General features: G+C 37.1%; 1 protein-coding gene across 2 annotated transcripts in view; it reads right to left on the bottom strand.

Annotated features, from left to right (window-relative positions):
• LOC145681224 (nuclear pore complex protein Nup98-Nup96-like) overlaps positions 1 to 15,417 on the bottom strand; it is a 149,165-nt gene that overhangs the window by 130,097 nt on the left and 3,651 nt on the right. For both annotated transcript variants that reach the window (XM_081752766.1, XM_081752767.1), the window contains exon 2: positions 11,751 to 11,818. In XM_081752766.1, coding sequence (XP_081608892.1) covers positions 11,751 to 11,802 — 52 coding nt within the window. In that variant the 5' untranslated portion in view covers positions 11,803 to 11,818. The remainder of the gene's footprint in view (positions 1 to 11,750; positions 11,819 to 15,417) is intronic.

Below are 15,417 nucleotides of genomic sequence, written 5' to 3'. Positions count from 1 at the left end.
ATGGCTATTGTATGGTACGGAGACGTGGGGATCCTTACAATATGCTTATATATCAGGACTGTTTTAATAAACGAGAAGCAGTTCCTGATAATACCCAGAGATTATCAATACAGGTTACTTAAAAACTCCTTATTTGAAGATCATCCATCACGCTTTAGCCCTTCTGAAAAGAGTATTTCCTCATTTTCTACTATCTTCCATCCATCTGCGTGAAATACTGGCTGCCGAAGACTTCACGTAAGTTATTAGAACTTAGTTTTTCAGAATAGAATTGCTCAATGGTAGTTTCAATAAGATATATCCTGTGGCTTTCTGACAAGAAAATAGACTTCAAGCTTCCATATTTTCTAGTCTTCCGCGTCGTTTATCCTACTTTCAGCTGAGTATTACGTAACTCTTGATATGAACTTGGACATTATTGTCAACGTAAGTCCTTCAATAGACTTTGCAGTGAACTCATTGACGCTTACGAAGCGACCTAACGAGCTCTTAACCCTCCATGACGCACATAAATTAGTGACTCCTCTTTCTCTAATAGTTAAAAAAAAATTCAAATGGTAATGAAAGAGGTACTGCATTATCCATTTACACCCATCGTTTTGTCCTAACTTTTGGTCTCGTTCCAGAAGCTCTGTGTTCAAATATTTATTTATTGCTCGACACTGACTTGCAAATCCTCCCAGCAGAGGATCAAGGTCAATCACCATGTTTGAATAAAAGTACAGTATAAACTCCTTGACAATATCACTTACATATATTTATTTCTTATTGAAAAGTTGGGAGATCTTGAATCTTTATTATAATGTCCAATTCTGTAACAGTCTTTAACAAAGAAATATAGATCAACTAGAATTCTAGATTATTTCTAGAATTCATCTCTTTAAGCCAATACAGGACAGTTTGGAAGAAACAAGGACAGGATCCCCACTTCTTTAGCGACCACGAATTGCCTCACTTTTTCAGTTTTCCCAGATTACTACTTACAAATTTCTAAGTCCCTATAGAACGTAAAAATACAGTCATAATCTTCCCGACCAGAGAATTCCTCATCTACTATGCACGTATATGTATATAACACTAGTTAACAAAGGTTTTGTTACATAAAAGGAAATACCTGTTCTTAAAGGAGCTTTTTGCGCTGAATTCGAATATGCACTCGGTTTTTCTCCATCACGTACGATTTTCCCGTAACAGAGGGATTTTCGGGAAAAATCCCTCAAAAATTTCCCTTTTCGTTTATTTTACACCCCAAGATCTTGTCCCCTTGCATATACTAACATAGAAATTATATCTAAGTATACTTTGATTCATATTTAACAAACCCTCCAAGTTTCGTAATAATCGCTTTATTCTTTCTAGAGAAATAAATATGTTTGTATGTATACTGTGTGTACTGTTTATTGCACCTTATAGTAATGCTTTCAGATCTCTTAAGTTGAGGTAAAACGTTTTGCTTTATTACCACAAACACATATATATAATATAATACAATATAATTTACAAGTGTGACAATTTACAATAAACAATAATACAAATGTACCAAAAGGTCATGAAAAGACAATCAAAACTATCACAATATATGAAACTTCCATTGGGTTACAAAAACGTACACTACTTCCTTCTTTTGTAAGAAATGTTGCATTCTCTAACAAGACCCCAACAATAGTCCCCCATCATTGAAGGATCCCATCGTCCCTGGTACCTTTTCTCCATTGCCATTATATCCTAGTGGAATCTTTTCCCCTGTTCGTCGCTGAGAGCACCTAGGTTAGCAGGAAAGAAGCTGAGGTGGGAGTGCAAAAAGTGGATTTCTAAAGACATCCTACAACCCAACTCTTTGTATTTCTGTATCGTGTCCTATACGATTTCTGTGTAACTCTCAGCTTTGTTATTGCCCAGAAAGTTGCGCACAACACACTTAAATGCTGTCCAGGCAGCTAGCTCAGCACTGTTTAACTTGCTGTCAAAGCTATCATCAAGCATTAATTTCCTAATTTGGGGACCAATAAACACTCCCGCTGAAATCTTAGCATCACTCAGGTTAGGGAACTTATCTCGCAAATACTTGAAACCTTCACCAGATGTGTCCATGGCTTTGACAAAGTTTTTCATAAGTTCTAACTTGATATGAAGTGGCGGTAGTAATATCTTATTAGGATCTACCAAAGGAGCGTATTTGACGTTGCATTCTCCAGGTACGTAATTCACTCTAGGTTCCCATTCCTTCACTTCATAATGTTTGTCATCAGCTCGGCTATCCCATAAACATAAACATTGGTACTTCGTGTAACCGCACTGCAGTCCTAATAAAACACCAACTACCTTGAGATCACAACATATTTGCCAACAATGGTCCTTGTAATTTATAAGATTTAGCAAAGTTGACATGGTGTCATAGGATTCCTTAATCTTCACTGAGTGCGCAAGTGGTATAGAAGGTTTTTTATTTCCATTATGTAAAAGGACAGCTTTAAGGCTGACCTTTGACGCGTCGATAAATAACCTCCATTCTTCTGGAACGTAAGGAATTCCTAGCTCCGCCATCAACCCATTTATATCCGTACATACGCACACATTATCTTGCATTGAGAAATAGCTTGAAAATTGAACATGCCTTTTCCTGTACACTGATATGTTCGTTTCTGCATCCAATAAGTTCCACTGCTGGAGCCTTGATCCCAGAAGTTCCGCCTCTTGTTTTGTCAGGTGCAAATCACGGACTAGGTCATTAAGTTCACATTGCCGGATGAAATGTGGCTCTTGAACACAGTCAGGGATGAACGTTGGATCCTTGGATGTACATGTTGATGTCGATGGTTCATCAAGGTCATGATCATCATCAGAGTCTTTTGGCCATATCTCTTCCCAGTTGGTAGGGGGCTCGGGAAGTGGAAGTTCATCCCCGTGCGGAATAGGTCTAATTGCGGATTTAACGTTGGGATAACTTATTGTGTATTTGCTTTTTTGAGAATGTCCCTTAACTACTGTGAGACAAAAATAATCATCCAGATGGTTGGTGGGTTCTCTCCACACCATTGGTACAGCAAATTTCATGAACCTCCGTTTCCCTTTGGCCCATGCAAGTAAAGTGACGTAGCACGACGCACAAATTATGTTGGGTGCCAAAGTTTTGTCCTGATCTCCCACACGACATCCGAAATATATATAATATGCTAGTTTCACCGATGGCGTAATGGATCTACACTGTCCTTTAACTACAAACTGGCCACACACATAACAAAAACTATTTGGTGAGTTAACACACGAGCGCCGTCCTCTTGACGCCATTGTACTGATCACAAACTAAACTTCTGGTCTTAGTTGGATATAATGCCGTTAAGATCAAACATGAAAGCACTCTTAGCAGCAAAGACAACTTTGAAAGTGAAGTAGTGTTAAACCACACGTCAATATAAAAATGTACAAAACTCCCTCACCAGGTGTCAAGAACACAAGAAAGAAAGAAATGCGCGGGGAAAGGGGGGAAACGATACCGTAGTGGAAAATTCAGACTGCATTAGTTCATTGTTGTCAACAATGAATCTGTATTCCATTCTTTCTTTCTTTTGCATTCTGTTACATTTGATAACAAATATTGATAACCATTTCATGAACAAAACGAAAAAACTTGGAGAATTGTATATATATGTATTAAGATATACATATACTGTACGTTTAAAAAAAATATACGTTGGAAGTACATTCTATTTTTATACACGTTTCTAATTTACAGAGAGCAATACAAGTAAATATTCATTTTTATGTCTGTGTTTGTAGTAATAAAGCAAATCGTTTTTACCCCAACTCAGGAGATCTGAAAGCATTACTATCAGGTGCAATAAACAGTGCACACAGTATACATACAAATATATTTATTTCTCTAGAAAGAACAAAGCGATTTTTACGAAACTTTTAGGGCAGGGTTGGCAAAAACCATGGTTTTTATTTAAAAAACCAAAAAAAAACGGTTTTTTTGGTTTAAACCAGGTTTTTATGGTTTAAATGATTTGCTCTATATATTCATATCATATATGGACAGAAATAAGTTTGTTTCGCCTTGATGTTATGCAACAACCGGGTTATGCTGGAAGGGGTCATATAAGCTTAAAGCGGAATAAAAACCGCTTCTCGAGTTACATCCGAGAGAAATTGTCCTCCATTTGAACTCGGAACCAGGACTAATTGGCCACAAATGCGATACGTCTTCCGACTCACTCACGAAGGAATCCTGATAAAAAAATACGTTGTACTGATCTTTACATGCTTCTTAATATAATTGACAAGAGTCATTTCAGAAGGACAAAAAGATAAACAGTTGCACAAGTGAAACCATTACACAGAATTACATATGAACAATTTCAAAGTACTACGGAGTACAGAAGAACTAATTTAGTTCAAGTTAGTTAACAACGACTTTTATTGGTCCAAATTAAAGAAATACACCGACTTAATCTGCATATCAATAAGAAAAGTGAACAAAGATACGAATTATTTGAGTCCACTTTGGCTCAGACTCATTTATACATAAATAGATACCAAAGATACTTATTTCACTAAATGCCTCTCATGGGGTCTGTATGATCCCCCCCCCCCACACACACACACACACAAAGTACGACATTTTCGATGTATTGTATCAATAGTAAACATTATTTAGAATTTTTCTTCGATTGCAATTACATAATAATAATAACTACAAAAAATCACAAACATTTATAAACTTGTATAAAAAAGTTGCTTTTGTAGTATAATCTTTTTGAGTAATGAATGGGGAATTTAGGTCTGAATATAATATGAATAATATACGGGAGTGAAACGTGATAACTCACAAATGTGTGTTCATCAAGATTTTACAAACACACACACTTTTACGGACATTTTTTTGTTTATTGGTCTAAACCAGCCAACCCTGTTTTAGGGTTTATTAAATATAAATCAAGGTATACTTAGGTATAATTTCTATGTTACTATATGTAAGGGGACAGGAGCTAGGGGAATAAAATATCTGAAAAAGGGAAATTTTTGAGGGAATTTACCGAAAATCCCTCTGTTACGGGAAAACTGTACGTGATGGAGAGAAACCGAGTGCATACTCGAATTCAGCGCAAAAAGTTCCTTTAAGATCAGGTGATTTTTATCATGTAACAAACAAAAAGTTTAAATTTGTTAACTAGTGTAATGAGTGTAGACAGAAGTTTCGTAAAAGAAACTAATTTATTTTATAAAACATCCCCTACCAAACAGTAGGGTAATGAATAGAGGTGGATTCTGAAAAAATCCATACTTAAAATTCTCAGACTTTTGCAGTTTTTTTTCAGCTTTTCATGACATTCCCTGACTATTCCAGGACTTCTTTTTTATTATTATTATTATTATTATTTTATGAGTAAGCTGAATTCCCTGACTTTTTCACGTCGGTAGTAACCCTGAAAGATAGAAGAGGAAGAAAAATGAGTGCGGTGTGGTCATTCTGCAGTTTTCCGCTCAGACTTTGTACTGACTTTTGTGACAGACTGAACAGCATTAAGATCTACAAAAATCTCAAATACTTGTTGCTGCTTTAGACATCATTCATGTCTCGAAAATTAGTGAAAAATAGTAGCTACCTGACATGCGACGAATCGTATGCACTTAATAAAGCATGCCTGGTATGCGACAGATTTGTAGCTTTCGCTATAGTTCTAAATCAATACCTCGAATTTTATTTTAGTTATAGTTTAGTTTTAGTTGTTTGATGTTCTTGGGAACACCAGTTGCAAATAAAATTTATATTCAACATTGACAAGGAGGAAAAAAGAAAGTATTAAAAAAAAAAAAAGAAAAGAAAAGCTTTACTACAAGTGTATATATTCGCTGTGAATAACAAAACTAAATTTCATTTGAGAACACACAGGATAACAGGCAAATAAGTAATGCAACCAATATCAGTTACACTGTAAAAACTGATTAACATTTAACGGTTGAATATTAAGGTCAGTGATTCCCAACCGGTGTATCACAACATGTTAGTGTATCGCGCAGCCCCATAGTATTACCGTAAAATTTTATAATTCAACAACAAATTTTATGCCGTACAGGAGACCTATCCGTTTAGAATGTACACTCATGTCCAAAATGACTGTCGCATATCTATAACTGTCTTCTTGTAAGAATATAATTTGATAATGATTTTTCAGGGTACTTTTAATACTGATACCATGTGTATAATCGAAAAAAATAAATACGTAAATGAGAATGAGTAAAACAAAAAAAAAAGTTTCTAAATGGGCAAAAAAGATTTATTTTCGTTTTATTGTTCTTATTTACTGCTCTTTTGACATGAAATTTACCATATACATGTCTTTGCCAATTATATACGTACTAACATTATAAGAAATACCGAGCGAATTCGTTATCAAATTATACGAGGCGAGTTTTTTAAGTAAGGTCCGTTTTGTTGTAGACACTAGTAGTTTGCGCACATACCGCAACTAACGTGTGCGTCGTGTACCAGCATGCCTCGGGAACAACTGTGCTAAGTTTCAGCTCTGTAGCTGACCCGTACGGTTGTGTTCTGTGCTTTCACAATGTTTAAGACTATCAAGTCGCCCGCCGCGTGTGAGGTTCGCTCAGTGATACGGTTTTTGTCAGGAAGAAACCTGTCTGCTGCAGAAATTCATCGACAGATTTCCGAAGTGTACGGTGATACTGTTATTGAGTGCAAGCAAAGTTCGTAAGTGGGTACTAGAATTAAAAAATGGCCGTGACAACGTCCATGACGAGGACCGCTCCGGTCGCCCTTCTTCGATTAAAGACGATTTGATGGCTTCAGTTGAAGCGAGGGTTCGTGAGAACAGGCCTTCACAATAACAGGTCTCTCAAACGAATTTCCTAACGTGTCGAGATCAGTGCTTTACAAAATTGTTTCTGAACACCTAAAGTTTAGGAAACTGTGCTCCCGTTGGGTCCAGAAACTCCTAACAGAGGAGCACAAAAACCAAAGATTTGAGTGTGCGATGAAATTCTTGACTCGTTATCACGAAGAAGGTGACGGCTTCTTGAGTCAGATCGTAACTGGAGACGAACCATGGGTTTCGCACATCACGCCCGAATCGAAGCAACAGAGCATGGAATGGAGACACACACACACTCGCCAGTAAAGGTAAAGGCCAAACAGACTGTCCCAGCGCAAAATCATGACGTCGGTGTTTTGTTGGTCGACTTCATGCAACGAGGAACCACTATCAATGCAGAAGCATACTATCAATGCAGAAGCATACTACCAATCCCTCAGAAAGCTACGCAGAGCGATTCAAAACAAACGACGCGGCATGCTGACAAAGGGCATTGTCCTTCTCCATGACAATGCAAGACCTCCCACTGCAGGTCAGACCCGCGATTTGTTGGACAATTTTGGCTGGGAAGTTTTAGACCACCCTCCCTACAGTCTTGATCTTGAGCCGAGCGATTACCATCTGTTTCTCCACCTCAAACAACACCTCAGTGGCAACAGTTACAAAGATGATGACGATGTGAAAACGGCAGTGAACTCTTGGTTATCGGAGCAGGCGGCAAGTTTTTATGAAGAGGGTATTTTGAAATTGGTTGAGAGATGTGATAAGTGTTTGAACAAACTTGACAACTATGTCGAAAAATAGAGTAAAGTATGTACTTTCTGAAAATACATTTACTTTTTTGACATAATCTTTCGCTGTGCACCTGTGTTCAAACGGACCTTACTTAAAAAAACACGCCTCGTATTATTACAATATATTTATAGACATGCGACAATAATTTTGGAAATGATTATACATGACTATTTTTACCACGAAGTCTTTAATAATAAGATACAATCAATTTTGAGACCCTTGAGTTCGACATATGCAGGGTGTCTCAAAAGTCCCCTAACATAGGGCAATTCGCTTATTATTGTGCTACAACAAAATGTAAGAGGAAAAAACCGTCTCCAAAAATGATGTTTTCAATCTGAAGTGACTTTTTTCTTTTAATCGGACGATCCGTTTGGGCTGTACACTCTTTATGCGCCAAATGTTAAATGAAAATGCAACGTTGCCATTTACCTGGATCCACAACATAACTGAATGAAGTTACTCTTGAAAATGGGGGCTGGCCATCGACATGTAAGCAAGATAGGAAAGCAAGCAAGATTTAAAAATTTCCTTCACTTTAGATTGAGATCATATTTGGAGACTGTTTTCCCTCTTACATTTTGTTGTGACTCTGATAATAACAGAGTTACCCTATGTCAGGTGTAATGACTTACATGTTTATTCGAAAAAAAAAATCCTGTTACGATTAGTGGAAAACTAGTAGCGCCATTAGCGGCGTTATGATGAACTATCCTGTACATGATTTGGTGTATAACAGGCAAGCGTCATAATGAAGCTATATTTCAAACTGGGAACATCAGACCTTGATAATAGATTACGTCGAATTACTGTACTAGTTCATGGTTACCTTCGGGTCTACGTTTGTGATATGGAATGCAAGTCAAATTTATAAAACACAATATAAGCATAAAAGTTAAGTGTATGGTTGTTTATTTGTGTATTCAACTCATGTGTAGTTCATCCTAGTTCCATATGGTATACGTTTCTTAAAAGTTATAGTTATGTGTGGAAAAATTAAAAGATGTGATATTTAAATTAAAATCTTTGGTGTTGTTAAGTGTGAAGCAAGTAAGTTGGCACAGTTTTCATATATTACGTACCTATTTAATCTGCAGTATTGGTAAGTTGTAAAATTTACATAATATATCGCTATTGTTTAAAATATTTAATTTGTAAGATAATTGGGACCAATTTGCATATATATATATATATATATATATATATATATATATATATATGTTTTTTTTAAGTGAGATGTAGTAACCAGCCCTTCAGGCTTTTTGTAAGGTCCTATTTGAACAAGATAACGTCAAAGTTATTGTTGGATCTACTCAATTTTGATATTTAATCATATAAATTTGCTATTAAATCACATGGATATAGTTTTTCTTTTTCCTCAATTAGAATCCACTGTGTTTTTAGATTTATAGATATATTTATGTATACTAATCAATTCACTTTGCAGTCTCTACAAGAGAACGGAATTTATCGTATTTTCGATAGTTTATGGGGATTGGTTAACCCAGTTAGAATATATATATTCCTTTTGATAGACCCATACCTGCCTTTATTATTAATTATAAAGTATGGAGGGAGTTTTAAACACTCCCTTTCCCAGGAACGATACCGAAGTCTGAACTTATATCGGGTAGTAGGTACGTTACACAGGAGACTTCTAAGACCTTATATGTCGCGTGTATCATAAGGCAGGGGCCGTAAGCCATCATCATACGTATATAAGGATTTGAAAAAATGGAAAATCGCTGGAGATGGGCGCTGTTTGGGCTCCACAAAAGTACGGCGACCTATATGAAATGAAAAAGCAACGCTGTCAGTTCGGTAGGTTCTCTCGGGCCCTCATCATACCAACAATACAGCATTGTTAGGAAACTGATTTCAGGTGTTCCAGGCTTTCCCCCACACATCAACGTGCACATTCATCGAGTCATTTCTTCGTTGCCCTTACGCTTCGTTTGAACAGTCTGCTAAACTAGCAACGTTACTTTTTCATTTAAGATAATGCGTCTTACCACTATAGAGCCCAAACTGGTGGTATCATTGCAAAAAAATCACCATTTAAGATTGAAAATCACCTATTTCAAACAACATTCCTCTATTTTAATCCCCCCCCCCCTTATCTTGACTCGTAACGAAGTTGGCCTACAGCCCCGAACTTTTGATACGTCCGGCTGATTTAGCTGCTTTTTGATATATACGAGGGCCGTTCGGAAAGTAACCTCCGATTGGTTAAAAAAGAAATACCAAAGTAAATAAGAAGAATTTATCATATACATCTGAAAACTACGACTGTACTGTATTTTTCAACATAGTTTTATAGCTTCCATAAACATTCAAGCACTTACCATATCTCTGCATTAGCTTAGAAATTCCATCAGCATAAAAATCTCCCGTCTGTGCCTTCAGCCACAGTACTTCCTGTAGCCCAACCTCTGTGTCACTACGTCATATATCCCAGTATATCGAAATTTTCCTGGAAATTTGTAGAAATTCATCGGAAAGGTCCGAGATTGTGAAACGTCGATTTTCACGAACTTTTCCATATTTTTTTAAAACGAGTTCATCAGTGACCATTGATGGCCTGCCACTTCTCTCTTCGTCTTGAATGTTTGTTCGTCTACTTTTAAATGAACGAACAACTCCTTCACTCATCACACTTTGGTCCATACGCACAAAAAGTTTCCAATAAATAGCTGCTGCCGAACATTGTTTTCCCAAAGAAAATGTATAATAGCTCGCACCTCGCACTGTAATACTCATTTGTGCATTATTTTTGGTGTGCCTACCTCAGACAATTTAATCACTATCTTGAAGGCTGCTACTTCTTCGCGCTTAGCGCATAGCATAGCATATGCTTCCACAAAAGATATATCAGCAGCAAAGCAGACGATAGCAGTCGACAGTCTTGGCCGCAGCCAGCAGCCAATCACAGTCCTACCTGTGCCTACGTCAACCCGGTAGGTGGGAACTCACATGATCAGCAGGGACAAAGAAGCTGCATGACGTAACTAGCACTTGGGCGCGAGACGTATTGAAGAAGCAAGCTAATAAACGAAAGCTGTCAGAAATTGTCCAAGTAATTCCATTCATAATGAAAATCCATCGCTAATTTCATTTGTATTTGCCATCTACATATCTTAGTAATTTTAAAAGTGTTCCGTATTGTTAAAATTAATGTAAGAATATTATGATTTGAAAATAGAGCACTATCCTATGCACATTACATAGTGTCGGATTTGATTGCGTGTCGTTGCCTAGAGTGCCTCCATAGTGTTGTTTATGGTGCAATATATTGATACGAATATTTTATTGTATATTTTTTTTTTTTCTTTTTCAGTTCAAATGATGCTGAAGCTTTAGTCTATCTATAAGTTTAAGGTTGTTGTTTGAATCTTTGCTTACGTGTGGTTAGCGGTGTAAGAAGCTATTACTCTTGTGATTACTTGTTTCGTCGTTAATGCTCGGGCAAATATATTCGATCAATGACTACTCAACTGTAATGGTTACTCTATTTGGACTTCCATCCTATAGGGTAAACATCACAGCACTTGGCCGGGTTTTCTATTGCAGCACACATTTTGAGACGCTAAAAAAGTGGAACTAGTGATCAGACAACCTTCACTCTACCACGGCTGCATACAGACTGATCTACCACGCACGTCTTTGCAAAGATGGTAGCACTGCCACCACTACTACTTCACGCACAGTGACCAATCGGCGCCTCGCATGTGCAACATCTCGCGGTGATTCAATGAAGTGTATCATCAGTCAGAAAGCGTTGCTAATCCTGATCTACGCATCGTTAATATTTAGTACATTCATTTCTATGAGAATTTATTTCTTTTAATGAACTGGAATTTTAATTACGTGATATTAGCTGATCTCTCCCTCAAATCTACTTATATTTATAAATTAGCAAAATTTAAATTTTATAACACATAATCTTAACAAATGCAAATTCATTTAAAAAAAAAGCAAGGGAGTAGGCCTTAAGAAAACCGAATTAAATCCTTCGCATTAAATTTCTACTTTATTTCAAGGAAAACAAAAACAATTCCCAAAATAAATCAATGGGGCATAAAACAAGGGTGGCGTGGGTACTCACAGTAGTTCTGTACTTACCGAAAGTTGGCTGCGCAGTAGCTCCAAACGTAGGTTTATTTGCAGCGAACATTCTTAGTTTGTTAAATCTGAAACAAAGTAAATCATGTATTACTACCATCTACTGACATGTGGACATTTCAATAAATGAAAAGAAAATTAAACGAAATCTAGTTTTACGGCATCCCCGGGTTATAACCTTTAGTTGTTTTTCTTTTTTATTATTATTATTATTATTATTACTACTAATGACAGTGAATGATTGTGACAGAAATAATGGAATGAAAAAGTGGGAAAAAAGTCGAATCCGAGAAAACCTACGGACTATTTCTTCACCAAATAGTTTAATTAACTAAAACTCATGTAAAGTATTCTTTTGTTTAATCAACCTAATATTTCTGAGAGTACTTTGCTGCCTCCTAGGAGCTGCATTCTACGGGAGAATCATTGTTCTAGCAATATGAGCATTTCAACGATTAGACGATATTTGCAATAGCTGAAATGATTTTCTGAGAGATGTAAGAATCTGGACCGCGAATCAAACTCCGGCCTCCAGCTTATCATGCCGACACGTTAAGCACTACGCTATCCAGTTCACTCGCTGAACAGCTACACATTCTATCATTCTTGAAGTTGCTGTTTATCCACTCTGAACACTACAAAGTCTGTTCGAGCCTACTTAAATGACCAAGTGTCCGTATTAAGAAACGCCTGAAGCACTAATTTCAAAAACTATACAAGGTATGGCTATTTAGGAAGCGAACCGGGTAGCGTAGTGCTTAACGCATCGGCAATTAAGCTGGAGACCTGAGAACGATCATCGGTCCAGTCGTACACTCGCTCACTCCTTGTATATCATGATATATATATACAGACCCCTTCCATTAGTACGGTAAAATTAATACATAGTGTAAGTTTAAAACTTATTCGAAGTTCCACAGACCCTAGTGTGCAATGGTTACCGGTACTATTTATTTCTGTTTCCATGTCCTAAGACTAGGATAAGTATAAATTAAATCCCATAAACCTAATTGAATGCAAATTCACTACAACTTTACACTTTCCTTTATCCTGTTAGGGTATTCAAGAGCATCATACAAATCAGGGTACACTAATTATCACGATATAAGGTCCGGAAAATTACCCTGCAACTCCAATGTTATCGCTTTCCTGCAGATATTAATGATCTGGACAACTGGATTTTGATTCCGCACAGAGCTCTACCAAATATAACATTCCCACGTAGATTGCGTATTTGTGTGATTCTTCAGGAAATTAAACTGAAATGTACGTTTGTGCAGAAAATAAGAGTGTGTATTAGTGAATATAGAAAGGCCGTCAACTGTTATACTGACCAATTATTTCTTGTGTGGAAGACGAGCGAATAAAAACGAGGAAGTCTGTAAAATGAAACAGCGGAATGTTCCGGTGGTTAGAGCCTGGCACTCTGTACCGGCTGTAATGTCAACATAAGCCCTTTTTTCTTTAAACAAAAATCAACAGGGAAAGTACACATCTGAAGTTTTCACGAGATTGAATGATAAAACGTATAGCGAATTGCAGGAAATAGGAAGCGAGTTGAAGATACAGTCAAGGAAAAATACACATACCTTCTTATACAGAAAGTTAGAGGCACACAATGTATTACTCATATATCAATAGTACGAGGTATTTTTCTTTTTCGAAAAGTTCTAAATTAATACCAGAAAAGATAAGAGTTTGTTATCGTTTTGGTGCATTATTCCATATCCAAGACATGAAGTTAGGCCTATTCAAAATGAGCTTGAAGTAGGGCTAATTTCGGAAACGGTTTGTGACTGGAGTTCATACTGTAGAGAAGTTTGTGTTGATTGAGCTTTGCGGAATTCTCAAGTAATTGATGGAGTGGGAAATGTAGTGAAATAGACGAAACAAAAATTGGAAAAAGAAACTTTACCCAAGAAAGACAAGTGGAGGGCCAATGGACATTTGGTGCAGTGCAAAGTGATGACAAAATTAAACTTCCTTAGGTGCCCGTTGAACAGCGGAAACATTATTGCCTGTAATAAAGCAGAGAATAAAGCTTGATACCACGATAATGTCCAACTGTTCAAAACCGTACTATTGTCTAAACGACAAAGGATTCATCCATCTTTGAGTAAACCATTTCACAGAATTCGTATCAACAGCTAGTGGCCAAGAACGCTACATGAAAGAAACATTTAATCGGGACATGCAGAAATATTCGATACTCAACTTCCTCAAATTCTCCCATAAGGGAAGAAAATGGTTGAAGACCATATGTCGGTGTATGTTTTCAAACAATCTACCAGGAAATCAATGTTGTCGACGAATTTCTGCCCGCTGCATCGCAGTTATATACTCTAAAACAGTAGCACGAAAATGAAGCTAAGATATTTTCTTTGGCAATAATATTATGGTAGCCAACAAGAGAAATTTAGAAATTACATAACCTAACCTGGAACTGATTAAGATTAGTATGTACGTAATAAAAATTATAATTTTACGGTCAAAATGAGTGCGTATGAAAAATGATTGTGTAGGATATAAAATTCGACAGTCTAAGGAACTGTTCACAATGTAGAAAACTAGTACATGTGTGAAACGTGAAACCGTTCACAAGTGTGAAACCATTTCAAGCGTTATCCCAAACTTAAAATGAATACGTGCATATCAACGAATGCGTAACACTAATTTCCACCGGCGGAGTATTTCTGCTGGATATAGTAAACTATTTTATGTTTACAAGTACAGAGTTTCAAATGCTCTAATCTATGTGAAGGGGGCACGGTGGCTCAGTGGTAGAGTGTTCACCTCCGGTGCTTGGGGTCCCTGGTTCGATCCCAGCTCGCGCCGTGTGGACTTTGTGGTGGAGAAACACCGTGCTCGTGGGTTTTCTCGGGGTTCTCCCGTTTCCTCCCACTTTCTTCATTCATCTCTCATCATCACCGTCTCCATTAGCCTAACCGGCATAACCGTGGGACGTAAAACTCACAAATTTCATTTTTCTAATCTATGTGATTTTATGCGATAGCAGTACCAAGTGTTTTTCTTGTATTATCCCCGTTTTTGCTCAAACCTTCAGTCGCTGACGCGCATGCTCCCTCCGGACGCAACCCCGCACTGGTTCCCCTGCTGCACTTCTGCTCTGACTCGGTTAGATAGCATTCTCACCTACAGTATCTACCTATCACACCTTGGTTTGTGCTTTTTGCACGGACGTTTTCATACGTCCGAACGCGTATTTATACCCGTAAGAGGAAGTTTTTGTCAAGTGAATCTGCACACACGAATGCAACTCCTACCCTAAAGAACAGCTAAGACACTGCCAGTGAAGTTTCTGATAAAATACTGTGCGAACAAGCACTGCTCTTTTTTCTGATGTCGCAGCCTATGATTTTAAAGAGTTGCCAACGGCTTAAAGCATTAGGAAACTAAATGTGCTAGAGACAAAACCAGGAAGTAATCGACAGGGAGAGGCAGTACCAATAGTAGATAATACGTGTTGTTAGTGCTCGGTATCTTAACGTTCTTAAACGATTGGCATACGAACAACGGAATGAATGATTATTTCGGAAATAAAACTTGTGCTTTCTTCTAATATTAAACAAGACGGCATGATCATTTGAAAATAATTTACTAATTACTTATTATTATTTGATAGGTATGATTAATTTGTTGTCAGTGG

This window comes from Thermobia domestica, chromosome 3 (assembly GCF_964235325.1).
Source record: "Thermobia domestica chromosome 3, izTheDome1.hap1.1, whole genome shotgun sequence".
Taxonomy (NCBI): domain Eukaryota; kingdom Metazoa; phylum Arthropoda; class Insecta; order Zygentoma; family Lepismatidae; genus Thermobia; species Thermobia domestica.
Note: the sequence above shows the minus strand (reverse complement) of the source record. Positions and strands in the feature narration are given on the sequence as shown.